Source organism: Trichophyton rubrum, assembly GCF_000151425.1.
Source record: "Trichophyton rubrum CBS 118892 genomic scaffold supercont2.2, whole genome shotgun sequence".
Lineage (NCBI taxonomy): Eukaryota > Fungi > Ascomycota > Eurotiomycetes > Onygenales > Arthrodermataceae > Trichophyton > Trichophyton rubrum.
Window position 1 is genome coordinate 1,839,127 of NW_003456427.1, and position 25,314 is coordinate 1,864,440.

At 48.1% G+C, this 25,314-nt stretch overlaps 16 protein-coding genes across 17 annotated transcripts; 11 read left to right on the forward strand and 5 right to left on the reverse strand.

Moving 5' to 3' along the window:
- Nucleotides 1–374: 374 nt before the first annotated feature.
- TERG_11825 (uncharacterized protein) lies at nucleotides 375–698 on the forward strand (the record flags this gene model as incomplete). The annotated part of the gene is made up of 1 exon (XM_047750877.1): nucleotides 375–698. The coding sequence occupies one exon, from the start codon at nucleotides 375–377 to the stop codon at nucleotides 696–698; it is 324 nt and encodes a 107-aa protein (XP_047605623.1).
- Nucleotides 699–764: 66 nt separating this feature from the next.
- TERG_02267 (uncharacterized protein) lies at nucleotides 765–1,389 on the reverse strand (the record flags this gene model as incomplete). Its single annotated transcript, XM_003237502.2, has 2 exons — nucleotides 765–951; nucleotides 1,013–1,389. The coding sequence occupies 2 exons, from the start codon at nucleotides 1,387–1,389 to the stop codon at nucleotides 765–767; spliced, it is 564 nt and encodes a 187-aa protein (XP_003237550.2).
- Nucleotides 1,390–3,190: 1,801 nt separating this feature from the next.
- On the reverse strand, nucleotides 3,191–5,437 carry TERG_02269 (uncharacterized protein; the record flags this gene model as incomplete). The annotated part of the gene is made up of 2 exons (XM_047747890.1): nucleotides 3,191–5,034; nucleotides 5,382–5,437. The coding sequence occupies 2 exons, from the start codon at nucleotides 5,435–5,437 to the stop codon at nucleotides 4,212–4,214; spliced, it is 879 nt and encodes a 292-aa protein (XP_047603859.1). The 3' UTR covers nucleotides 3,191–4,211.
- A 38-nt stretch (nucleotides 5,438–5,475) lies between these two features.
- On the forward strand, nucleotides 5,476–5,796 carry TERG_11826 (uncharacterized protein; the record flags this gene model as incomplete). Its single annotated transcript, XM_047750878.1, has 1 exon — nucleotides 5,476–5,796. The coding sequence occupies one exon, from the start codon at nucleotides 5,476–5,478 to the stop codon at nucleotides 5,794–5,796; it is 321 nt and encodes a 106-aa protein (XP_047605624.1).
- A 142-nt stretch (nucleotides 5,797–5,938) lies between these two features.
- Nucleotides 5,939–7,103, forward strand: TERG_02270 (uncharacterized protein). Its single transcript, XM_047747891.1, has one exon. It carries the CDS (start codon nucleotides 6,124–6,126, stop codon nucleotides 6,442–6,444), a length of 321 nt encoding a protein of 106 aa, XP_047603860.1. The 5' UTR covers nucleotides 5,939–6,123; the 3' UTR covers nucleotides 6,445–7,103.
- A 15-nt stretch (nucleotides 7,104–7,118) lies between these two features.
- On the forward strand, nucleotides 7,119–8,237 carry TERG_11827 (uncharacterized protein). Its single transcript, XM_047750879.1, has one exon. The coding sequence runs from the start codon at nucleotides 7,556–7,558 to the stop codon at nucleotides 7,892–7,894; it is 339 nt and encodes a 112-aa protein (XP_047605625.1). The 5' UTR covers nucleotides 7,119–7,555; the 3' UTR covers nucleotides 7,895–8,237.
- Nucleotides 8,238–9,440: 1,203 nt separating this feature from the next.
- On the forward strand, nucleotides 9,441–10,807 carry TERG_02272 (uncharacterized protein; the record flags this gene model as incomplete). The annotated part of the gene is made up of 4 exons (XM_003237507.2): nucleotides 9,441–10,225; nucleotides 10,282–10,544; nucleotides 10,596–10,677; nucleotides 10,741–10,807. The coding sequence occupies 4 exons, from the start codon at nucleotides 9,441–9,443 to the stop codon at nucleotides 10,805–10,807; spliced, it is 1,197 nt and encodes a 398-aa protein (XP_003237555.2).
- A 1,434-nt stretch (nucleotides 10,808–12,241) lies between these two features.
- Nucleotides 12,242–13,295, forward strand: TERG_02273 (uncharacterized protein; the record flags this gene model as incomplete). The annotated part of the gene is made up of 3 exons (XM_003237508.2): nucleotides 12,242–12,254; nucleotides 12,323–12,344; nucleotides 12,416–13,295. The coding sequence occupies 3 exons, from the start codon at nucleotides 12,242–12,244 to the stop codon at nucleotides 13,293–13,295; spliced, it is 915 nt and encodes a 304-aa protein (XP_003237556.2).
- A 222-nt stretch (nucleotides 13,296–13,517) lies between these two features.
- Nucleotides 13,518–15,781, forward strand: TERG_02274 (uncharacterized protein). Of its 2 annotated transcripts, XM_003237509.2 has the most exons (3): nucleotides 13,518–14,295; nucleotides 14,366–15,250; nucleotides 15,427–15,781. In XM_003237509.2, the coding sequence occupies exons 1-3, from the start codon at nucleotides 13,885–13,887 to the stop codon at nucleotides 15,538–15,540; spliced, it is 1,410 nt and encodes a 469-aa protein (XP_003237557.1). In that variant the 5' UTR covers nucleotides 13,518–13,884; the 3' UTR covers nucleotides 15,541–15,781. The 2 variants fall into 2 exon arrangements, with proteins under 2 accessions (XP_003237557.1, XP_047603861.1); XM_047747892.1 differs by having other exon boundaries at nucleotides 14,366–15,781.
- Nucleotides 15,782–15,876: 95 nt separating this feature from the next.
- On the forward strand, nucleotides 15,877–16,203 carry TERG_11828 (uncharacterized protein; the record flags this gene model as incomplete). The annotated part of the gene is made up of 1 exon (XM_047750880.1): nucleotides 15,877–16,203. The coding sequence occupies one exon, from the start codon at nucleotides 15,877–15,879 to the stop codon at nucleotides 16,201–16,203; it is 327 nt and encodes a 108-aa protein (XP_047605626.1).
- Nucleotides 16,204–16,235: 32 nt separating this feature from the next.
- TERG_02275 (uncharacterized protein) lies at nucleotides 16,236–17,638 on the reverse strand (the record flags this gene model as incomplete). The annotated part of the gene is made up of 4 exons (XM_003237510.1): nucleotides 16,236–16,717; nucleotides 16,785–17,320; nucleotides 17,379–17,424; nucleotides 17,512–17,638. The coding sequence occupies 4 exons, from the start codon at nucleotides 17,636–17,638 to the stop codon at nucleotides 16,236–16,238; spliced, it is 1,191 nt and encodes a 396-aa protein (XP_003237558.1).
- Nucleotides 17,639–19,699: 2,061 nt separating this feature from the next.
- Nucleotides 19,700–20,119, reverse strand: TERG_11829 (uncharacterized protein; the record flags this gene model as incomplete). Its single annotated transcript, XM_047750881.1, has 1 exon — nucleotides 19,700–20,119. The coding sequence occupies one exon, from the start codon at nucleotides 20,117–20,119 to the stop codon at nucleotides 19,700–19,702; it is 420 nt and encodes a 139-aa protein (XP_047605627.1).
- Nucleotides 20,120–21,003: 884 nt separating this feature from the next.
- Nucleotides 21,004–21,322, reverse strand: TERG_02277 (uncharacterized protein; the record flags this gene model as incomplete). The annotated part of the gene is made up of 2 exons (XM_003237512.2): nucleotides 21,004–21,220; nucleotides 21,282–21,322. The coding sequence occupies 2 exons, from the start codon at nucleotides 21,320–21,322 to the stop codon at nucleotides 21,004–21,006; spliced, it is 258 nt and encodes an 85-aa protein (XP_003237560.2).
- A 1,100-nt stretch (nucleotides 21,323–22,422) lies between these two features.
- On the forward strand, nucleotides 22,423–22,782 carry TERG_11830 (uncharacterized protein; the record flags this gene model as incomplete). The annotated part of the gene is made up of 1 exon (XM_047750882.1): nucleotides 22,423–22,782. One exon carries the CDS (start codon nucleotides 22,423–22,425, stop codon nucleotides 22,780–22,782), a length of 360 nt encoding a protein of 119 aa, XP_047605628.1.
- A 293-nt stretch (nucleotides 22,783–23,075) lies between these two features.
- Nucleotides 23,076–23,464, forward strand: TERG_02278 (uncharacterized protein; the record flags this gene model as incomplete). Its single annotated transcript, XM_047749403.1, has 2 exons — nucleotides 23,076–23,119; nucleotides 23,179–23,464. The coding sequence occupies 2 exons, from the start codon at nucleotides 23,076–23,078 to the stop codon at nucleotides 23,462–23,464; spliced, it is 330 nt and encodes a 109-aa protein (XP_047605629.1).
- An 844-nt stretch (nucleotides 23,465–24,308) lies between these two features.
- On the forward strand, nucleotides 24,309–25,197 carry TERG_02279 (uncharacterized protein; the record flags this gene model as incomplete). The annotated part of the gene is made up of 2 exons (XM_003237513.1): nucleotides 24,309–24,352; nucleotides 24,411–25,197. 2 exons carry the CDS (start codon nucleotides 24,309–24,311, stop codon nucleotides 25,195–25,197), a joined length of 831 nt encoding a protein of 276 aa, XP_003237561.1.
- Between the last annotated feature and the right edge of the window lie 117 nt (nucleotides 25,198–25,314).

Sequence of the window (25,314 nt, forward strand, 5' to 3'; positions counted from 1 at the left end):
GGTGCTGGGGATTCAAGCTGACCCTGAGAGTCTCGGGACAGGAACTTTGAAGGGAAAAAACTATGTTCCTGGTGACATGGGTTTGCTGGTTCTATAAGTGCCAGATATAATGACCAGGTATGTGGCTTTCCAGATCCACGATCAGGGATGCAATATTCGGGATTGCGGGTAATATATCATCGTATCTAGAGAGATCTCTTTGAGTAAGGGCTGACCAAAGTAAACTCATAGACTTGGAGTAGGACTGCACTCTGAAGAGACATTGCTACGGAAGTATGCCGTGGAAGACGCCCAAAAGAAAGAGGACCTTGACTTTCTATTTTTGCTTGTTTGAAATATTGGATTATATCTACGATTAACTGATTAACTACTTCATGTCAACATTAGTTAGTTATATATCCACCCTAGTTTCGGATATATACACATCTGTTTGTTTAAGGATCCCTCCGCAACACGCCTCGAAGGTTTCCATGTCAATTATACGTTCCTCACTCTCTGTTCGGGTGAGGTCCAGTTCACGCCCTGGTTCAACGGATGCAGTCACAACATTGGCCCGGTTATGCATGGTCCACGGTAGACTGCCTGCAATGCTAAGGGAAGGATTTGTTTCACGCCTCACTTGCTGGCGCGAAGACCGGCAACGGAAACAGCGCGGAAAGCATATGCTTCTGGGTCGAGATGATCTCCCAAAAATTTGAGGGAAGAGTATTGTAAGCGTCTGGCGGATTATGGGTAAACAGGCGCATATTATGGCGGTGTTCATCTCAACGGTCGCCCACATTGCGTTGAAAAGAAAATGGTCCACTGCTTGAATCAGTATATTTCACAGTCATGGCAAACAGCGCCTTATATGGCATGGAGGATTTTTTTAGGGGTTGAATACATGTATCATCGATTGGTTGCGCAGATTGTGGGAATGTCGTAGAGCGGATTATACTTATCAAACAGACACTATAGAATGGTCGGTTAGCGAGAACAATTAAAGGAGATTCAAAATATAGGGAAGCCTCACAATCCACCGAGGACGAAGACAAAGATCAATGCCAGTTTGTCGCGGAGCTGCAGCCTGAGTCGGGAGACATGGTATACAGGCAAGGCCAAAATAAGAATGTCGATTACAAGGTTAATCAGAGCATGCGATAACCACACGCCTAGGTCATTCATGCATTGATGCGGGATACTGCGATCCCAGAATGCCTGTAGCGGGAGACACTGGAAGAGAGTTGGAAAGATGAATGCGACGGATGTCACGCTGGTGACGATAATAAGGCTGATGCAAGCCCATCGGAAGTACTTGCTAGCGGCGAAGACTCTTAAATACAGAGCCAATATCGACACTTTTGCAAGACCCATGATGAGTTTGAACAGAACTTGTGCACTAAGGAGCATCTATTACGGGGACAGATGTCAGTTATATGGGTTGAAATACACATGTTCAAATAACAAGAAAATACCTTGAATGCAAGCTCTCTGTCTTCTTTGTCAATATCATGATCATGCGTTCCCAGGCCATGCCCGATACCTTTTACAATATTAGCTACCAACGCTGGTAGGTTAACCAACTGAGATTGTATAACTCACCCAAATCGAGAACTGCCGTGAAAGCAATTGTGAGGACCTGTACCCGAGTTAGTACACCGTCTGACACCACCCGCTCAATGTATAGGTTATACATACTAATGCCGCGAGAATTGTCCAGTCATCCGCCCTTATTCCATCTCTAAGATATCTGCCGACCAGCCGCAGAAGAACAAAAATTCCAGAAATGGTAACCGTCAAGGTACCGACTACAAAAAGCACATATCCCTTACCACTCACATCTGCTCTCCCCATCTCATGAATGCGGGCCCAAAAAATGGAAGAAAAAGGCAAGTAAATAAACCAAGATCCAAAGGGTATGGCCGTACCAAAGTGAAGGACGAGAGGAAGACCCGTTGGGTGGTCATTCGAAGACCATTCGTCCTTTGCACTTTGAAGTTGTTGAGGTTATGTATCGTTTATGCTGGGAAGCAAGTTAGTCCAGGCAATTGGTCTTGTGCACATTTCGAAGGTATTCTATGAGGTGCAAAAAGGAGTTGTCCTCTCTCAACTGTTGAGGGAAGTATCTCGTCTTTAACATACTTTTATTTATTGTTATTGTTTATGAGCAAGCTTCCGGAATCAATACCGAATAAAGAAATGGAGCCTGCTAGATCGAACTTGACAGGGTAGCCATTGGATGGGGATAAATGAAGGCGAGGAATCAACAGCCACGATTCAAAAGGCATGGGCGAGCATTAGTTCCCTCACACCCATCGAAGGGCCATGGCAGTTGTTTGTTTAGCGTGGGTATGATGACCTTCAGATATTAACCCAAAGACAAACAGGGATTGAAGCAGTTCTCCCTTTTGTCAAGGACCCAGGCAGCCAGAGTGGGTGCTGTTGTTATAACTACCTCAACCCCTTCCATGCATCACCGGGCATGGCAGAGTGGAGCTGGTAGGGCCGACCGGCTTGGTCTGAAGGACCTCACTGTCTAAAAGCTCTATCTTTCCTGCGGCCCGCGCTCGGGCAACCGACTGGCGAAAAGGAAGTATCGTTGGCAGAGGAAGCGGGAACGCAGAAGAAACCGATTATGCAAAGGAACCTAACTGGCTCTCCTGCGGGTGTCTGCAACTGGGTACTCCGTATACCAGTCCCGATCAGAGCAAAAACAATCCGGTTACAAGCGAGTCTCGTACAGGGCCTCATCACATTAGTTTCCTGACAGATTTGGATGCGAAGTGCAGAACAACCTGCTTCACGGATCCTTGTTGGTCGACCGACCCCTTACTGAAAGTGATGCTTGTTAGCCAGGGCCCACGGCTTCCATGGATACAAAAGAATCCAACAGAATCCGGTCAAAGGCGCCCGCTAGATGCGGATATCAATCCCGTCCAAGGGTCTGCCAGAATCTGGCTACCCTATCACGACGAAGGGAGGTCATTTTTTCAGACGACCAAGCGTACCGCCTAAATCCTCCATGTCACTTTCTGGTTCAGCAAGCCCAGGTGATATCCAACCTAGCATTTTATTGGCAGACAGGATTCTCCCATCCGCTGGATGCAGGAGTCGCCCGCCCTCGATGCGACTTGCTTCGTGGATAATCATGAAACACGAAGGTGGCACAATCCATTTGCAGCTTCGAGCTTCAATGCCAGCCCGAAACCACGCCACGGCTGGGGCCGCGATTGGTCGGAATATAAATAATTTTACTTCGTAAGAACGAGATTGGCCTTCGGGAGGGTGGAGTCTGGAGAGCTGACTTCTAGAATGTTTCAACCGCGGCTCGCTCGATTGGCGCGAAACCGATGGATTCGATGTGTAACGCGTTGGCTTTGCACTCGTCATCTCAGGTACGGCTGAGAGGTGATACTTTTGACGCTGATGAAGAATAGGCGGATGGCGTCGTCTTTGTCTCAGCCTTTCAAGCTACGTCCCCGATGTTAACTAAGTAACTAATCATAGAAACCGGGCCCCAGGGGTAGTTGGCGTTATATAAGGGGAAATGCTGTGGAAGCGGTTCGAGGGGCATTCGATATTGGATATCACCGAAGAGCTGTTTATATGATCACCCTTATTTATGCAGCGAATAAGTGGAGTTTTTAAGATGCCTACAGAGATAATTAGAACGTAATAAATCAAGGTGATATTCCTATTTTTATGGGGGCGAAGATATGGGACGCAGGAGAGGGAAGACGTCAAACTCATCTCGAGAATGCTCCGCTCCAGGACGACGAGATTGTTTACACGCTCGTAGATGGAGTTGAAAGTAGTTACAGAGTACTCCATAGATTCAACGCATACCCCTGGGGTAACTCGGGCATTTGCGCGGTTGTTGATGCAGGTTTGGTAGCAAAGATCTTGAGATGTTGTTACATTGACGTTAGATTGGCGTTGCGACTTTGCCAGCACGTCTGTGTATCATCGCCATCCCCCTGAAGGTTGTTTACAGTAGAATTATTTCAGGATGTCCTACTACTTGAAGGATTAGTCCCTAAGATGTAATTGATCTAGTAGTTGGGTGTCATCTTTTTTGACATTAGACATACTTGTCACTATGCCACCTGAAACTCTCCAGATGTGATAATATGATGAGAAAAGGAATATTTAAGTAGTCCCTCCACAGATACCAGCACATCGATAGCAGCATCAGGCTTCTTGCAGAAGCTTGGATATAGGTAAGTAAAGTGCTAGTCGATGACAAGGCGAGTCGACTCCTCATCCCGGGGAGCAGAGGCTGATAGAGAACGCGGTTTTCTCTTGTGGTTTGATTTCTGGCGTGAGATAGTCTTCAGCTGAATCGCTCTGGTGCTGTATTCAAGGACATGGATGACCTCAGAGAACTCCCCACGCGCCTCGCTCCATTTCCCTTCCGCCATAAATATCTTTCCGAGTAAGAAGTGAGCAATATCACGAAGATCACGGATTACATCGGGATTCTGCTCCTCTAGGGTGGGGTGAGGTAAGATAACATCAGAGATAGAAAACCGGGCTTCTGTATATTGGCCCGAGGAAAGTAATATAGCGCCTTCGAGAAGGAAAGTTTGTATCCAATCAGCCCCAACTGGGTCTAGACGCTTTCTCAGGAGACAAAGTTCATTCAACGCATGCTGCGATTCCCCTCGGGCCCATTTGTATTCAGACACCCCCAGCAGCGGCTCGTTGGCGGGGAAGGAGACCCAAGTATCCTGTATCCATCTTGGCTCAACGGCCATGAGAAACGAAAGATAGCTGCTATTTTTGCGCGTGCATTCAGCGAGGGCTGCTTGACTTTCCATAATTATGAACCGGTGCTCTTCAATGTGGGATTTGAGATCGGTTATTGTTTTCAGTGTCTGCAAAAGGCATCTCCGGGAAGCATTTCTCTCATCGACGGTTTTCTTGAGGAGATTTGCTAACTCGACCACAGTTGTTTCAGGGTCTTTCCCGTTCATGAACTGTGTTGGGTCGTATGGTGAACTGGGAGATGGTCCTTGAAGCTCCATGGAATCAGAGAATCTAGGCATGAAATAACTATTACAAAATTGTGAATAGTCAGTTGCATTGTTAGCAGGCAAATCTCTGCTAAGGTGCCCATTTTAAATGAGAGTTTCTTGGATGTGAAGTCATTCTTGCAGAGTCACCGGCAGCTTCCACCATCCTGGTGACTGAGAGCAGTCTGAAAGGAAATGAATATAGTTCAAGCTATAAATCTTTTGAATTCTTTAGTAACACTCTATATGGGTATCTTAGTGTTGTCTATCACTTTCTTCATGTCTCCAACTAGGATATTGAAGACTGAGATTAGGATGTCGCTTTAGTAATAGGACACACACTAAAATTTTTAGCTCGCTTAGTCATGCGCGTATTTGTAAACAAACCCCTGCTCATATTTACCAATTTGGCAAGTGTCTATATCATCTTCATCCACATCCATAGTCGTTTACAACTCCTTCTATCAGTACGGCCCGCAGAATGAATGCAGATAATGATGGCGGCAGCTCTTGGCCCAGCAGTCCTCGCAGTCAAACCCTTAGCGAGACGTTACAGTTCGCTCCCAAGACGTTGAAGGCCTTGCAGGAGCAAAGACTGCTTGAGACTGAGCAGATTGAGGTTACGATCTTTAAGGAGAAGGCCACGGACGTGATTGATATACTTACAGCCGTCAAACGCATGAGAGAACTCGAGCTTCGCCACTATGTGGAAGCTATAAACTTTAACTTAGCCCGGGCTGTAAGAATCAGTTATCATGCAGCTCCGTGGCCAGCCAGCCCCTGCCGCCTGCGAGCACTGTAGTAAAGGAATCGGCCCATTTACTGAGTATATTGTTATGAAGAATATCTTCTCTGGCAGCTGCGCGAACTGCCACTTTAATGACTTAGGAACTCGGTGTTCACTTCGTGCAGGTGCGTTCTATACCTATAAAAGTAATTATATTGTCTAACACGTGTATTAGAGAGCTTGACGTCGCCGAAGAAGGGCAAGGGCAAGGAGAAGGAAGTCTTGCCGGCTGCTTCGTAGCCAAAGAAAAACGTTAAAAAAGGGGGTAGCAGTCGTAAACGGCCTGCTACGGATGCAGAGGTCCGTAAAGAAAAAGCCAGATGCCTGCACCACCATTTTCGTATGGTTGCCTCTACTGCCGAGACGTTATCTGCAAGTGCTATAGCGCAGAAGGAGATCCTAGAAGAGACCTTGAAGCAGCTAGAAGCAAGGCTTACAACGTTAACGAATGGAATTGCTTTGATGCGGGCCGGGCTTTTAAGTACAAAGGCATATGCAGTTTCCCAGTCTAATCTTGCTATTGCAGCCAGTGAGATAGCAGATAGCCTTGCAACAGAAGCAGGCCTTGAGGACTTCGAGGAGACTGCAAGTGAGGAAGAGGAAGAGGCTGCAGCTACAGCGGATATAGAGCTAGGGAACGATGAAATGACATTGGAAATGTAGATGTATCTCTACAACTACAACTGCCAACTGCAAGGGCTTAACCCGTTTGTAAAATAGATCAATGAAACGAATGTAACGATATCATATCCTCCTATTCACTAACACCAATGCCTGTAAGGACTTCTGCTATACAATATTCTGAACGGTGTCAAGATTTTAAATATTCGTTATACGCGAAAGGGCAACGTAAAACTAGCCGTGTATAACACTGGAGAATGTAAAATCAACACCAACGTGGTCAAGAGACTAGCCTTGCGGCTTGTTAATAGTCATTGCAAGCAAGGAGCAACCTATTGCCAAAGACCGAGCAACAATTAACCTGGAGCCGTTGCAGAGCCCTTCCTTGGGCCGTAAATTGCGAAGAAGTTTTGAAGTCGATGTTGAGGTTGAGCTTGATTATTAATTAAGCTCTTCTGCAAACAGTGCAAACATGCAAACATATAAACCTTATCAGATAAGATAACAAACAAATTAAACAAATCAAGCAAACTAGACAAACAAGACAAACAGAGCAAACAAACAAAACAAACCAAACAAACACTTCCAGCCGCAACTCTTGCAACTTCCACCTTTTTAGCTTCTTCGTCTGTACGAGAATAACGAAGGACAACGAATAACAAACACGCGCGAGGGACCAAAATGCTCCCGAGCTAGCCATGTAACATGCTGGCGGCACATGGAGAACCGACCGCCCCGTGTAAAACCCCTCATCTTGACTGGATAACGGGAACCTGTTCGCTAACCTGACCGTCCCTTGCACAGGATACAACTTGGCATGCTGCGTCATAGTCGCGGGCCCCTTGAAAGCCTGATGATCCTCCTCCTTGCAGGCTGAATTGTGTACCAGCCGGCCTGTGCAAATCAGTGGCCCATGATGTCGCACATTAATGCTTTCTAGGCCAGGCTTGCTGGCGGAGAAGGTGCAGGGTTGCCGCATACGAAAAAAACAAGATAACCCAGAAATACCGCGTTGTTGTCGTGTACACTCCCACTCCCCACGACGGCTTTCTACTTTGACGCTCTGTGCCCGGCACGTACGCGAGATGAGTCAAGCGGCTTCAGGGAATTGTTTGTTGTTATTGTCCTAAGAGTCCGGCTCGGATGCTAGACGATGATTCTCCAATTTTATGACATTTTTTCTACGAACCTTGTTCTAGAAACTATCGAAATGATTCCTCAGCTCCTGTCTCGTCCGTTGGCATCCCTGAACATCTTTCAAACCACTCCGCACCAGCGTACAGGTAGTTGGCCCGAGTTCCGCATGATCCCCGAGCTACTTCTGCAAAGTACACCTTTCCTTACTAGCATCTATATATATATCCGTGTATATATATTTATCTGTGGCCCTTCCTTTGGTGAAGGTCTGTACCTTCATCGAGCTTGGATTTTAGTCCTTTTCGGAGTTGAGACGCCTAGCTGCTCCGATTTGTCTAGAAAAACCCATTATTAGACTTGAAAAAAAAGTAACATGTCTCCCATTGCTACGTCAAACGTTGAGATCGTGGATATCCGCGGTACCAACCTTCAGAGCTCTTTATCTCAGGACATCTACCATGGTCTTCAGGCTGCAGAGAAGAGCCTGCCAACTTTACTTCTTTACGATACAAAAGGGCTACGACTGTTCGAAGACATTACATACTTGGACGAATACTACCTGACGAACGCGGAGATCAAGGTCTTGGAAGCAAATGCCGCCAAAATCGCAGCACTTGTCCCTGAGAACTGCCAATTAGTTGAGTTGGGGAGCGGGTTTGTTTTCCTCTCCCCTTCGATGCCACTGCCTTCCCGAATACCGCGCAAATATCCCATGCCCCTCTTCACCGGCTATTCGATTTTAACCGCGAGTGTAGGAATCTACGAAAGATCGAGATCTTGTTGAATGAGCTTGAGCGAGCGAAAAAGCCGGTTGAATATTACGCCCTTGACCTGTCCCTAGAAGAGCTTCATCGGACCTTCGCAGAGTTGCCGTCGAAAAGCTACCGCTATGTCAAATGCCGTGGATTCTGGGGCACATACGACGATGGCCTCAACTGGCTCGACAACCCCATGAACAGGAAAAAAGCAACCTGGGTTATGTCTTTAGGTTCGTCAATGGGCAACTTTAGCCCTATTGAAGCCGCTGGCTTTCTCCGTGGGTTTGCCAGGAGTCTGGGACCAGCGGATTCGATGGTGATTGCTTTCGATCCCTGCAAGGACCCCGAGCGGGTGTTCAGGGCTTACAACGACAAAAAGGGCGTGACAAGGCAGTTCTATCTTAACGGATTGTCTAACGCAAACGCTATTCTCGGCTTCGAAGCTTTTAAGTCAGGAGAATGGGACGCAATAGGAGAGTTTGACCAAACGCTAGGGTGCCACAAAGCCTATTACGTTCCACTAGCGGATACTGTCATCAACAATATACATATCAAGAAGGGCGAGAAGATATTCTTCGAGCAGGCATTCAAATATGCAGCAGATGACTGTGAAAAGCTGTGGTGTGATGCTGGCTTGCATCCAACTCGCAAATTCGGCGATGACTATAGTAAGTTGAACCCCGCCTGCTAAGCCAAGCCGGCAAGGATAGGTTCCCTCCTACACAGACGGGCATTCGCCGCTGCTTATTTATAGATTCATATTGACCAACCTGCCTTTGCCCTGCGGTAGATATCCATATCTTATCCTCAGCCACCCCCAATATGAACCCGTATCAGCTACCAACCAAGAGGGCGGAGTACGTGAAAGATGTCGTTCCGGCGTTGCAGGACTTCGAAGCAGCTTGGGCGCTATGGGACACTGTCACTACCTCCATGGTACCCCCTACCGACCTGCTCTCCAGGCCAATTCATCTGAGGAACTCTCTGATCTTCTATCTGGGACACATCCCAGCGTTTATGGGTAGGCTAAATTATTGGAGATTGTGTCAGATATAAAGTTACGGGAGCTAATGCATACCCATAGATAGGCATCTCACGAGAGCGACCGGTGGAGTCCCCACCGAACCAGCCGAGTTTCATTCCATGTTCGAGCGTGGTATTGACCCTGACGTTGATAACCCGGACCATTGTCACGACCACAGCGCTATACCGGATGAATGGCCTTCAGTTGAAACCTTGGTGGAATACCAACGCCAGGTCAGGATTAGGGCGAGGTCGATATACTTTAATGGTAAGGCTGGTGATAGGAAAGTCGCCGAGGCTCTATGGATCAGCTTCGAACATGAAACTATGCACTTAGAGACCTTCCTCTACATGCTTTTGCAACACAACAGTACTATGCCCCCTCCTCTTGTCGCGAAGCCCGATTTCAAACAATTAGCATTCGACTCAGCCCAGAAAGCTGTTCCCAATGAATGGTTTGAAATCCCAGAGCAGACCGTGGAGATCGGCCTCGACGAGCCGGGTTCAGATGAGATTCCTAGTACTTCCTTCGGATGGGACAATGAAAAACCACGACGAAGTGCGCATGTACCAAGCTTTATGGCCAAGGCTAGGCCAATAACCAATGGAGAGTATGCCAAGTACCTGGAGGAATGTGGTACTGAACAGCTGCCCGCATCCTGGGTGGAAAAGTCAACCGAGAATGGCTCACGAAACATTATGGCCAAGTATGCTGTGCGCACTGTGTTTGGTCCAGTACCACTAGAGTGGGCATTGGACTGGCCTGTCGCCGCATCCTACGAAGAGCTAAACCGATATGCCAAGTGGATTAAGTGTAGGATTCCTACTTTCGAGGAGGCTAGGAGTTTATACAAGTACTCACTCACCTGTCCTTCTGGGAATGGTGAGGTGGCGAACGGTCTAAAGTGAGCTTTCAATCCCCTATCATCATGTTGTGCAAATCTATTAACAAGCCCATCAGGACATCTACGAACGGGTCAGAGAAACAAAACCATGACACTAGCCACCAACCAGTGCAGAACCCTTCCAGCCTACACAAGTCAGTGTATGTTGACCTCGATGACTGCAATGTCGGATTCACCCACTGGCATCCAACGTCTGTCACGCAGAATGGAAACAAGCTCAGCGGGCAAGGAAATTTCGGTGGACTATGGGAGTGGACTAGCTCTACTTTAGAGGCTCACGATGGCTTCAAGCCAATGGATCTGTACCCTGCGTATACCGGTAGGTTGGATCTTTCCGACTCCAAGCAAAGACAAAGCTAATTTCCTGCAGCGGACTTCTTTGATGGGAAGCATAACATCGTTCTCGGAGGGTCATGGGCAACCCATCCCAGGCTTGCAGGGCGGTCAACTTTGTAAGTTCACATTTCAGTCCTTGACACTATGCTACGTACCGGCTTCTAACACGTTTTTCCCAGTGTGAACTGGTACCAGCGGAACTACCCATACGTCTGGGCCGGCGCTCGTCTTGTCCGTGATGATTGAATATGCCCCTATTCTTGTTCATATCCTGCTTAGAGTAGCACACCCCGCTGCAATGAGCAAGGAATAACGATAATACTCTCCATCCTAGATTACGCGGTTTGCCTTCAATAATGTGGTTTATCTTGCTGTTATAATTATTCCTTACTTATGTCTATCAAAGGCTTCTCAGCCCCACAAATGAATCCAGCCATATATGCTCCGCCCACCGACCAGTAACTACACTTGGATATATCCAACTCCCGGAGTAACATCTGCAAACGAATACCTTTTCTCATAAAGGGAAGAGTTCTAGCACCTTTACGTAACTACCCATTGCCAACGCCTTTGAAGTATCAAGTCATGCAGTCGAGATCATAATACATTATTGCAGGCCGTGTTCTTGTAGTAATTGACTAGCGGGTACTCACTTAGCAATGAAAACGAAGCAACGCAAGAGAAACCACTAACAAAGCCAGGGGACAATGAACTCGGTAAACTGATGCATTCATATTCGGCTTTACTTGAGCGTCTTCTTTCTATGCGTAGACATACTCCAGCAAAACAGGACATATAAGGGGCGTAGGATGGGAAGCTTAGTTCCACCATCTGAGGCCGGACTTTTTCTTGATATAATATCTGGCGGATTTATGTCTTTTTATTTTGGTTATTAATAGGAGTATCCCTTCATTTCACTATTTGATAGTAGAAAGTGACCTATAATGGGTATTCCACTCGTTAATAAGGAAATTAACTGATGTAGGCATAAGGGCAGAAAATTTCCATATATTCAAGGGGACTATCAAAGAAGAACAGGTAACAAATTACTACTCTGACAGGACTATTCGTCTTAATTAACTGTGCTAGTGAATACTGAGGATATATCCATTCATATTGTAGGGCAGACAGTTAAGACACTAAGGAACGTCCTGATGAACAGGAGACTCACTCAGGCCAATCCTGGCCTATTTAAGAGCCTGGGTGGACTCGATGTTTCCAAATGATTTTTCTTCTGAATAAGTATTTTTTCTACAGCTTACCTGCAAATCTATTTTGATACTGCTCCTAACAACACTGACGCCCCTATTTTACTAGCGACACTTATACACAATTCAGAACAACAGCTAAATATTGCTATTGTATCTCCCCTTACATAGGGGCCTTTGTCAAGCTTTGCTCTCTTTCCTTTTTTGTTGGGATACTAAACTGGCAAAGGAGTCTGTCAATTAGAAATGGACCGAAAGGTTGATGATAACTTCAAGTGGGAAGAAAGCCCAGGACTCTGTATGACATACCAAAATCCCTCCCTTGCTTTGATACTAGTGGCTAACATCCTTTGACCTTCCCGGATTGCCAGACCATGGATGTGGAGTATGTGGCACGTGTCTCAACAGTTCAAAGGCAAAAAGAGCCTGCTATGGAAAGCATACGGAGCCTTGCATGAGGTACCACCAAACAATGTTCTGCATTGGTAAGTTGACTGGTGCCAAAAAGGGGTATATTTCCGAAGAAGATGCTGACTAGACTGCCGTTGTATAGGCAATAGTCATAAATGCGACCCGTAAGTGTGCAAGGTTGACTTTAAAAAAAAAAAAAAAAAAGATTGCTGGTACCTGGGCTAACCAGATATAGTTGCCGCAAGTCAAATGAACTCCATGAGAAACGGCACAAGGACATTGCAGCTCTGGTAGACAAGATCTATGAGTTTGACCGAGGAGAGGGAAACCTTACCCTCAAATTTGGCGACGGTACGAATGGCCTTGTTCTCTATGATCGCACGACCAATCTTACTCCAGCTATGGGGGTGATGAAACTCGCAAAGGCTGCCGTTATCCGCTCACTTGGCCAGCCAGAATCGCTGAAGAGAACCATGTCGGCCAGGGACCGCAGGGCAGAGAAGAGGGCCAAGAAGCTGGAGAAGAGCGTAGCCAAGACGATCAGGCGCCAGGTCTGCCGTCCAAAGATTCCAGGAGTCGTCCTAGCTAGTTCCGTCGAGCAGGTAAACAAGGCTATCCACGGTATCAGCAAGCTCGAATCTGCCTTAAGCCCTGAGGATGCAGACACCTTCTTCGTAGCCAGCATCCTGCGCTTCCAAGAGGTGGAAGAGCAGGCTCGAGAGTTTGCCATGAAACAGGATGCCCACGGAGGACACGGACACCACGAGTCGAAAACACCGTCTCCCGGTAAGGACAGAGCCGAGTACGGCAACATCAACAAGTACGAGCTTCCAATAATCCGGGAGATCCTCGCTGGGCTCAACATCCGCATTGACAAAGACAACGCCGACAAGGACCGCAAGCAGCTGCTCGTGAAGCTTGGAGAGGCCATCTTCACCGACTTGGAGCTGCTATCAAACGAGGCTCGGGAGATAATGAAGCGCAGCGCAGGCTACTGGCGCTTTGCCAGCAGGCGCACCTACAACGCGATGGTGCGCAACAGCAAGATCGTGAACTGGGAGACGGGCGAGAAGCTGACGGAGGAGACCCTGGCCGCCCACGAGTTAGAGGAGTAGCCTGTCATAGTATCAATCCATCTGTAGTCGTCTATCTTTGCTCTGTTGTCGATGTAGCGGTAGTTGTAGCTGTAGACTTGACGTTGAGGTTGAAGCGTTTTGAGGTCGCGCGACCCATTTCCGCTTTGGGACGCGGGATGCCGAAACTTTTGTCCGGCGGTTTCGCCGCATCAGCGAAAGGCAGACGACGAGGCACGCTGGATATCCCGGCGCTGCAGCGGGCGTCGAGCAGCGCCATCAAGCGTCCGGACGAGCGCGAGACACACGCCTCCCCTTACTCTGCGCTGAGCTCGCTGCAAGCTGCTAGCCAGCTTAGCTATGGCCTGACGACCCGCGGAGTTGCGAGTGTCGGTAAACGCGGCTGTTCCATTCTTTCGCCCTCGACCCACTGATACCGAGGATAACTAAGTCAAAACTCCTATTAAAAGCGGGCTTGCGTCGCCAGCTTCAACGTCCCCGCTGACCCCTCGCCCGCTATAACCTGCTCTGCTGCTGCTAACTAGCTAGATACCATATCCGAAGGAAGAGAGAAAGAAGTGCTGCGTTGCTCGCCGCTGACCGCTGACCGCTGACCGCTGACCCGTCGACAATGGCCTCCGAGACGCTGACGACCATTTCGCCCATCACCGGCAAGCCCGTGGTGACCAGATCTGGCGTGACACAGGACGAGCTCGCAGTGCTGCCCAAGACTGCCCAGGAGGCCTTCCGGACGTTCTCCAAGTCGACGACGCTCGCCCAGAGACAGGAGATCGTCGCCCGGGCGCTGAACCTGATGGCCAAGAAGAAGGACGTCCTCGCCCGCGAGGTGACCGAGCAGATGGGGCGACCTATCGCCTACACGGGGGTTGAGATCTCGACGGCCATCAAGCGAGGAGAATATCTTAACCGAGTGGCGGGTGAGGCGCTCGGGGAGCCGGTGCCTGGGGACGCTGAACCAGGGTTCAAGAGATATCTCAAAAAGGAGCCCCTGGGCGTCGTTCTCATCATCTTTGCCTGGAACGTAAGCAAGACTCTTCCCAACTAGTTGCGTTTGTTTCTGGTCTTCAGCTCGAGATACTAATTCAGCATAGTACCCTTACTTGATCCTGGTCAATAGTTTGATCCCTGCGATTTTAGCTGGAAACGCCGTGATTCTCAAGCCTTCCCCACAAACTCCCACAGTCGTCGAGCAGGTGTCGTCCATCTTCCTCGAAGCTGGTCTCCCCCGGAACGTGCTGCAATATTTCCATTGCGGGTCGCTCGTCAACCTCGAGACCATCATCCGGTCTCCCCTGATCAACCACATCTGCTTCACCGGCTCAGTTGCCGGAGGTCTGGCTGTCCAGAAAGCAGCAGCAGACCGGATCGTTAATGTCGGCCTCGAGCTCGGCGGTAACGATGCAGCCTACGTCCGTCAAGACGTAGACCTAGCTTGGGTCGCGGAGGAGATTGTGGACGGCGCCATTTTCAACAGCGGTCAGAGCTGCTGCTCTATCGAACGGGTATACGTTCATGAAAAGGTCCACGATGCCTTCATCCAGGAAATCAAAAAGGTGCTCGCCAACTATCGCGTTGGCGATCCTTTCAACGAGAAGACCCAGATCGGGCCGGTCATATCTCAAAAGGCTAGAGAGAACATCCTCTCACACATAGAAGATGCTATCAAGGGCGGCGCCAGGGACGAAACTCCTGCAAACACCACCTTCGATAACCTTCCACCCGTCGGAAATTTCGTGAAACCTACGCTGCTCACAGGTGTGACGCACAGTATGCGGGTGATGGCTGAAGAGACATTCGGGCCCGTCATACCCGTCATGAAAGTCAAGGACGACAGCGAGGCCATTCGATGGATGAATGACAGCGACCTCGGACTAACTGCTAGCGTCTGGACAAAGGACGTAGCGACGGGAGAGAAGCTGATTCAGGAGATCGAAGCTGGCACCGTCTTCATCAATAGAGCCGATTATCCGAGCCCAGTGAGTTTTGCCGAACCCCCTGTCCTGTGCTGCTGTTCTGCGCCGTGCTGCAGTTGCATGATATCCCAGTTCTGTTCACAATCTCTTTTTTTTTTTTTTTCGTTTGACTGTATCCTTTACCCGTACGTACCAAGGCTTCTGGCATCACCACATTCTAACCTCCTTTCTTCTCATAGGACCTTGCATGGACCGGATGGAAGAATTCCGGAAGAGGTGTTACCCTCAGCAGATTTGGTTTCGACCAGTTCATCAAGCTGAAAAGCTTCCACCTGAAGGATTATCCAAAATAGAGCTTCTCCGTCTGCTCTGCCTGGATTTGCACTTCATGAGTTATATGATAATTATATTTAATTCGAGCTGTATGAATATAAGTCTCTATCTTCATCTGGTTATCCATCCATCCATCCAAAGATGAAAATTTTTTTCCAATCTAATCGGAAGAGGTTAACATCTGCTACTAAGTATATAATATCCGGGATGCCCTGGAATGCAGATGCGCCAGGCGCTCATCGTTACGGCGTAAGGAAAAGCTATGGCTGTCTTTCCTTTTTTTCCTGTCAAGCCACGCCGGAGAATTCCACCGTCTTGCAGGACGAGGGCTGGCGGCATCTTAGACTTATCGGACCATGGCTCCGATGGAGTATGCCCTTCTTGTCTTCAGTCGCCAAGATCACCGGTTGTTGATTCCCAGCACCGCCGCATATTCTATGCTGCAAAATACTGAATCCGTGAAATGCACCTACCATGTATTCGGACAGAGGGGACATGGAATACATCCCTTGGAGTGGAAGTATATCGAAGGAGCTAAATGCCGCAGCGGGATGGGTGAAAAAGTCAAGTCATGCAGAAAGTTTGACGGCGTTGTTGCTTTTCATAGATCTTCAACCAGTGCTTTTTTTTTGCATCTAATTTTACCTGTGATTGCCATATTCACAGCAATGCTCTGGAGTTAGACTGGTAAACGGCCCATGGATAGATATCCGCCTCATAGAAATGTCGGAACCTGGTTCAGGCGCAGTTTTTGAAGCTTCTTACCCTCCCCTGCATCCTCAGACTGGAAAGTTTTGATCTGGTCAAATGTAGGATCACTTTCTTCAATTTTCACTTGGCGTTTAGCAGGGCTCGAACCCGGTTCCTTGGCTGGCTCGTCTAGCTCATCGAAGAATTTTGCAAATCGGGAGCTCGAGCTTCCACGAGGCTTGGGTGCTGAATTTGATCGAGTAGCAGGCGAAGACGACCCGCTGCTAGAGCTCTGGGACTCTCTGATGTTTACATGTGGCTGCTTGATAGGCGAGGGTGCTGGGTCTGCCCTTGCAATTGAAGGAGTCGAGTCTCTCTTATGCGGGAGAGCGACAGGAGTTAGCTTGGAGGTGCATGCTGGTACTGATGTCTTAGATCGGGCTGGTATAGCCGGTGGTCGGCTTAATGACCTAGCCTGGACGCCTAGGTCATCATCATCGCTGGAAGCTGTAAAGTCTTCCGTTGCATCCGCCCTCGACGGAGGCCGAATGTTCGAAATTGGTCTGGCCTTCACCTTCGCCTGCGCCCTTGTCTCGCAAGGACTTTTCAACGCCACCACTCGTGTTCGCTGGTCGAGAGTAGCCTAACGCTGCCTTTGTGGACGACTTGATCCCCTGTAGACCCATGAGCGGACGGGATTGCTTCGCAGTCACCATCAATGCTTGCAATGAAGTTCCTACCCATGGGTCATCGTCTCGGTCTTCATCACTCATCCCTATATCTTCATCGTCTGTTTCTTCCATATCAGAATCATCAACCTGCGGCCTTCCAGCGTCCTCCTTCATCTTTTCCAATGCCTCCAGACGCTGCATATTTGAGGATTCGCGCTGAATACTCTTTTTGGTTGCATTATTCATAGACATCTTCGGATCAGTAGGCCGTCGCTGGGTCATTCTCATCACCTTCGAGGCATTTTCCGTCTTGGCTTTCTTTCTTTTACGAGTATATTCGGCGCGATGCAAATGTGCCGTAAATGATCGAGCGGTTGACAGGAACTCATCCTCGACCATGATGTATTGATCGTCGGCGTCGAGGCCATTTATCATGAGCCTAGATCTCTGGGTTAGCCAAGTATACCTGGTGGCCGGATATTTCTAGGTCTGCATACTCTTCAGAGGGCGGTTCTCGAACAGGCGAAGTTGAGGGTGTTCGATCTGCGGACGCAAGTTAGCCATGTTCTGTACCAACTAGCGGATGTACCAGGTCCGCAAATAGATGCACATGCTGAATGGTTTACTTACTGAGTCTACCTGAAAGCGCAGTGCTTGTCGAGCTCCGCTGCGCTCCTAGCTCACGCTTGATGGGCCTCTCCGGCGTCGAGCGTTCCCGCTTCGGCTCGTCCAGTTCCCACGGTAGAACTCGGGGCATCGTATCGTCAATAGTAGCATCTTTAAAGTCGTATGCTTTCAGGCAAGGGACGCTGCTGGCCGTAGTGAGTCTCGAGTTGTTGGTGGTGTTGACGTTTGTCGTTGTTTTTCTCTGGCAAGCCAAAGCTGTCACCAAAAGTCTAAATAAGCGCCAAACTTGACGTCAAACGTTCAGTTTACATCAAGATATCGTTTGACACTTGAGTAACAACCTCTATGGCTAGAGTAAGGAGTGTCCAAGATACGTTCATAGACTACGCTGTCTTTCATCTCTTGTTTATTCCCCTTAGACTATAAATGGGACATGTGCAATAAGTGGGTGTGCGACTCTAATAGGTGGCTACACCTTTAGCAGAAAACTACAGTGTGGAAAGATTTGATGCCCACAGAGTACAGCAGCGAGGAGAATCAATAAAGTGAGTACTCCGTTGAGAATGAGTTGTGAATGAAAACTGATCCCTATAAGCGAATTGCTTGTGCCATAACCCACAAGAGTGCTGATATTCTTTGGGAGCCAGGCAAGCTCCGTATTGCTGAGACAGTCGAATACCAGCAATCCCTGCATCCGTTTACAGAATATCCAATCATCAAGCGCAAGAGAAGACAGCAAGGCAGTTAATAGGCCAGATAATGGATCTATATTAGCCGCTCTTAATAGCCAAGATGACCCCTGTTGATCACCCTGCGAGGTTTGTACCAAGTTCTCCTACTTGAAATTTCTGTCACTGGGCAGTTCCTCAGCGAGCTCACTTAACCACGAAGCTTCTGTGTACCTGAGAATACAGCTAAACATCAAACCATAGCGTTTAATCTCCGTGGATATCGATTGATATAAGGCCACTGTATACAGCACAGGTGCCGAGGAGAATGTTTCTCTAGCGGTGTAATAGCCACATCGGTGCATCACTCCTAGCGATAATGCAGTTACATATGCATGTTAATATCGACATGGTAACGAGTGATAGGCCCGGGCTGAAGCACCTGTTGACAAGGAGGCAGGGACAGTGGGTATTCAAATGAATCATCGGTGGATTTATGCGCCCTAATGTATATGTCGCCATGCTTTGTCCAGCGTTTACTCTAGTATTACATCGAGGGTTAGCCGCTTCCAGTCATTTCCGGGCCAATGATGGTGCTCTACGGCAATCCCAGGTGTTGGCTGGTATGAAGAGCAAGGCGAAAATTACATAGGCATTCCTATCCACTGCCAAAGAGGGGAAACCGGTAGAAATAAATATGACTCTGGGTTATTGTGAAGGGTTTAAGACCTTCGACCATTAGTCTTCAGCCTCGCATTCCAAACATAATGGAGCGAGTCATGGCAAAGTTTCTCTTTCTCCTCTTCACACTGTGCGCTCTTGTTTCTTTTTTAAGCGCTACACCGCCGCGATGGCCAGGGAGGTCTCAATACCAATATTCCTCAAGCAGTATTGTCTCCTCAGTTGTCCAGGGATCTACTACACGACAGCCAGACGATCTCCGCGTAATGTTTGTGGGTGACTCAATGACACAGGGCAAACAGGGTGACTGGACATGGCGCTATCGAATATGGCAGTGGTTTCAAGCTCAGGGTATAGCTGTCACTTTTGTAGGGCCGTATACAGGCACTGTTGAGCCAGATGCACCAGCACCTCCACTGAACAAATTAGAGGAGGCTCCCAAAGCAAGCAACATCAAAACTAGTGGCGGGTATGCTCCTGGAGTCTCTCCAGACTTTGACCGACATCACTTTTCTGTCTGGGGTCGATCGGCAGCGTTCGATAAAGACCTTATTTATGACGTGGTATCCGCCCATCCAGCAGACATGATGTTGCTGATGCTCGGCTTCAATGACCTGGGATGGCTTTTCAGCAAGCCAATGGATGCCGTGGCTTCTCTTTACGGACTGATAAAAAACGCCCGTAAAGCGAATCCGAACCTTAAGTTTGCTGTTGCGAATATCCCACAGCGCAGCTTCATCGGCAGAGGTGACCTACCGGTTTCCACGGACGAGTATAATTCCATTCTGCGGCTTGCACTACCGCAATGGAGTACTGAGCAATCACCCATACATCTGGTCGAGCTACAGGAGCACTATAGCTGTGGTATGAGTAATTGCGATGCCGGATACGATGGACTCCATCCAAATGCCCAAGGCGAGTTCCAGATCGCTCACGCCTTTACGCTCACTTTGATCAACGATTTCAAGATTGGATCTTCGCCACTGGTAATACCGCCGAACCTTTGATATGGACGCACACTCCGGAGGAATGGTCGCTGGTATCTCAGCAGGAAGCATTATTAACGCGTGCGTGGATAGTGTTCCTTTGCCCTGAAACCGCAACCTCACATAGGAACTTGGTGAAGATGTAAATGGAGCTTGCCCTCGCTGGGATTGGATACCACTAGATGGTTGCAGTGCAAATTCTGACCCATTCAGCTGCATAGAATTGCCCTCGGATGACAAAATCATGCCGATATTTCCATGGAATTGGAGCATCATATCCTTGTCGATTTCCAAGACTCTTAGTAGCCACTGGACCCCGTTGGCTTTGCAATGAATTGCACATGGCCCTTGTCGTCGAAATGGTTGGCAATAATACCCTGTAGCTCGTTTGTAGTTTTATATATATTAGTTACGGTTAGGCGGACAGAAAAGCTAGACAGACAGCTGTATGAACCCTGCTCACCGGAAAATATCATCCCACTCTCTGCGTGCCTTGACTCTATCATGGTCATTTGGGCGGGATTTGTACAATGTATTTCGTGAAAAGGTTGAATTTTCGACTCTCCATGCAGCCAGGATATCGGAACAGTTAGAAATCCAAGGGAGTCAATGAAGTAGAAGATATATGGAGGAGCAAGAAGACATTATTGGAGGATATTCATGTATTCAAACTAGCCGTGAGTATCTCCAGAAGCGATGTCATTATGATCTCGTTGTCAATCCTTGAAATCTACTCGAAGTTGCCCCTAACGCCAATCCTTGCCCAAACTCCAGGGAATGGAATGCCTTCCCACAAGTCCCGACTCATGCTCAAATTTCGTCGAGAAGGTGATACGTACGAGTACAGCCCAGAATAGACGACCCAACCATCGTTATAAAATGTAAAACGATGCCACAATATATTGGACTGGCGGGTGAAAGCGTTCATGCCTCTCCGGGTCGCTTGCTGTTACAGCCCACTATCTTTACCTTCTGCGCATGTAATGTAGACTGGTCGTCTAGCTTAAAAGTGACGTCTTTGACAAGGAAAGTCCAAACTTCATCGCAGAAACGATAGGTATCGAGATGGCCCTGTACAATAAAGTGACGGGGAGTATTCCCCTGCATGTCAGCCACAAGCGAAAGAAACGGTTAAAACGAATGGTTGCCGACAGGTAGCCTTATCCCACTGTAGCATGGGGCGGCTCGCACTCGTTTAGACCATTTTCCTGGCCTGCCAGTATGCATACCTTGAAGGAGAGCTTGCACTTCACTTTGTCCGCAAGGACTTCTGTAATGACGCGGTCAAAGTTGGACAATATTTTCATGGCAAGCTGGGGTTCGATTCGGCCTTCGTTAATCAAATCATCGAGGGTATCTGTCAGAGACAGGCCGATGCTGATCAGAGTAAAGTCATGTTAGCCTTGCGTCTTCCAAAAAGCGTGGGCTGTGAATATACCTGCTGCCCCGGTACAGCTCGTAGTAAGCGGGAGCACTCATGTTTCCACCCTTTTGCGGTAGCCACCAACTCTCCACCGGCCAAAAAGTAACAAACGAACGATTTAGAGGTATCAGAGCCGAGCACTCTCCAGTCAAACGGCGCACGTTCTAAGCTATCCTCGTCTCCCGCCCTTCTTGTTCTCTTCAAAGTCTCTCTCCGTCATTCGCAAAAGTGAAGTCGATATCGAACATCCGAATCCGGCTAGGCACCATCACATGACATTAAATCACGTATGAGGCTTGAAGTGATTTCACGTGATTACTATTTTAAGTCTCAGGTCTTGGCATTTGTTTATCAATTTTTTTTTCTTTTTTTTTTTTTTTTCTTTTTCGTAGAAAGAAAAGCCCATCAGAAAAATTTTGATTATTTGGATACCTTCATTTCAACGTTGTCAAATGCTCCGGAGAAGTTAATAGGATTCAATGGGGCATTTGTTCTCTGCCACTACGGCGAGCTTGATAGCCTAATGGCAATGGAATCCTGTCCAATCCGCGGACATGGGCTGACTCTCGCTTCCGAGCCTTCAGCGTACATATGCACATCCATAAACTTCCCTGCCATCAACGGCTGCTGATTTCGAGCTACATGCAAGGATAGCTGATATAGGAGAAATGGATGAGCTATTAGAAGTCCACCTCCAAATATAGGAAACCCATGGCTATGACATCGCGCCGGTCCGTGGAGGGGTATGTCAAGCCTCTTCTCCTCCTTCCGCCTAGCAACAGTATACTCCGTTGGATGGAGTATATTGGAAATCTCTTTAGCCAAGGGTGTCTCGACCGGCCTTTGCTGCCGTTGATATTAATTGCCGACGCAATATTCAGGGAAGGTTCAAATTCCAAGGGATGGTGGCTTGCTCCAATTGCAAATACCACTGCTTGACCATTGCGCATGGTGCTCAGTCATTGTCTCTCTCTGGAATGTTCGGGATTTTAACAATACCCGGGTCCCTTGTTGATAGACGATTCGATCCCGTGCGTTTTGTGCTCATCGATTTCCATTCAGTCGAGCGCTACTGCGTTCTCTGGCTTCTAGAGCTCCGTATACCTGCTGCTCAACGGTCCACTGGCCAGGAAACCGTCAAACATCCGGCCCTGGCATGCATGGGTTGTTCATGAATCCTGATGAAAGGCTGGATCATGCTGCCAATTCTAAATACCACGGAGAATTACATCCTGCAGAAATATATTGCAAAAAAGGAGAGCAGGCTCTTTATGCGCTCAACCTTTACTTTGATTTGCCCCCCGCCCTGCTGTGGCACATCAGCGGTGCGAGTGCGACCGGGGTATATTTCTTTTTATATCGATTCTTTTTTTTCATCCAGGGGAGATTTGCATTATTGAACTTAAAAAAAAATCGATGCTGGGTTAACTCTAAAAGAGGTAGATGCATTTTCCTGCCTCCCATCGAGCAAGAAGCTGCCATGGCAATTCACCATATGCAGGTTGTCGAGAGCTGAGCGCGAAAAAGAATTTCAACCTCTGCATTCTTTCAGAAAGGAAAGAAAATTCTTCGGATCACTGTCTATCCGTGGCTTCACGTGTAGCTGTCGAAAAGCTATATAAGTGAGCTCCTCTCTCCTTCAGTTCTCGAATATCCAACAGCAACAACAACGACAACGACAACGACCCAGCAAGCAAGTAAAAGACATTCAAAGCAACTTCTTCCTCTCTCAAGCTCTCCAGCTTCATTCTATATCACTTCTTTTCACTCAAAACCACCGAGACTTCACTCTCATCCCAATCATTCAAAATGTTCTTCTCCAAGGCCATCGCCGTTTGCGTCATTGCCGCCAGGTACGAAGACATAACACAGCAATGAATACCTCTCCTAGACACACCTAACTGTATAATAGCACCCTTGTCAGCGCCTCTCCTGCGCCAGTCATCACCCCAAAGCCGTGCTACACCAGGACTCTCTCCTACAGGGCCGCCTTCTGCCCTGCCACCTACACTCCACCATGTGATGGCCCTTGCTTTGTTGCAGTTACCACCTCCATTCCTTGCCACGACAAGAGATGCCCAACCACCAAGACTGTCAGCGTCAACTACGGTTGCCCGACTTGCACTTCGGTTTGCCCAACCGTCACCAAGTCTTGCAGCGCTTCTGCCACTCTCGGCCCTACCCTGACCGCTTCTTAAGCGCACATTGATTTTACGATTATAACGAAATATGGATGACCGGTTCTTAAAAGCAAAGCTATAAAAAAAGTGACTTTTCCTTGGCCCGACGAGTTATGCCCCCAGTCTATTTCTTGTTTCCTAATTCAACCGCTTTATATGAGCCTTTTAATCCCCCAATTCTACCCCTAGCCTAGATCAGATAGCTGCCAACAATTAACGATATCAATGATGGAATTGTTTTCCAAATATATGTGGCCATAGTATATACAATGTACGGAGTATACAGAACTCATCGATTGACACAGATCGGCAGCCACAGACAAAACGCCATCGGGAACTTGCATCATCTCCAACTCAATAGTTATAGTTGTTAGTCTCAAGGAAATACAAGTTTGACAACTCCGTTCACGGAAACGATTGCCATTGAGAATTTGTTTCAGCAGCAAGAAGACGGGAACTGGCGTAACAGGCGTTAGCATCTAGGCCACCACTATGACCCACTACCAGTAATCTCTAAGCTAATGTTCCTCTGTTGTGGGGAGGACGCACTATGAAGTGTAGTTCAAATCTCTGTACGCCATAGTAAGAAGCATGTATGAAACATCATGGACATTTTGTATTTCGTGATCGAGGAGTTCGCATAACACTCAAGGATGAGGAACAAAGAAGTATATGTCGCGATAGACAGAAAACTGACATGGTTCTGGGGTTGCAAGCTTGAACCCGACATCTATAGTATTTGAGATGGGATAATAGTAGCCGAGACAGCTTCAATATATAAATCATCGAAAGATACCAGTTTGATAGAAGCATTCTATACACCAAAATATAGAAACAGAAAGAAATCTGAGCCACAAGAGCCATGCAGTCCTCTTTTATGTTCGCGTTAGCTGTGGCCATCCTCAGGTACCTAAACTCTTGCCCCTGAATTTGGTGAAATATCAGAGTTGACACAGCCCTATAGCTCGGTCACTACCGGACAACTGCTACCACAATCAACTGTTCCCGAGATCCAGCCTTATCCATCAGGTGCTCCTATCCTTCTTGTCTCCGGCTCATTCAGCCTAGGCCCTACGCCATCAGAAACGGCATACCCAGCACCCGGTGATGGTGATGATAATGACGATGAGAATGGAGACGATGAAAATGGCGAGGAGTCTCCAGTGATTACAGGCTTGCCAGATATGCCAGGAGAAGATGAACCAAAGACTTTGGACCCTGAACCAAGTGTTACCATTCTCCGGGTGCGAGGGGATTCATCCATCCAGATGATCCCTGAGTCCACCTTGTCATCCGCATCCATCATGGCGCGTGCAACCTCTCAAATAACGAGCTCTGAGCAAGTTCCGTCGACTCTGATTGAGGCTTCAACTCTGGATCCGACCTCTCTCACTCGACTGATTCCTGAACCCAGCACGATGTCGGCATCTACCCTGTCGGCATCTACCCTGTCGGCATCTACCCTGGCTCCCAGGGCTACTCAGGCTTATCTCAGACGAAGAAGACAGGCAAGACATGCGGGTTATACCATGACGACATCTATGATATCAATCTCAGATCCAACTTCTCGGACTCAGATTACCCCTAAATCTACCATGTCGGCGACGACCCTAGCAACGGTGAAGCGAGAGCATAACAGACAGACAAACGGCGTTTCCAGCTCTAGTCCTAGCCATGCGAACCCTATCGGGGTATATCCTGTCCCTGGCATTACTCAGGCCGGTGCCGCGCCATCATCAATGTGCAACTAATGCCCCCAAGGAGTCGATGGCTAAGACCTTCCACACCATCGTACATGGTTGCACCGCCACACTTAGTTATGGCATTGGGCTAGAAGACATATGGATCCAATGGCGGTTGTTATTATG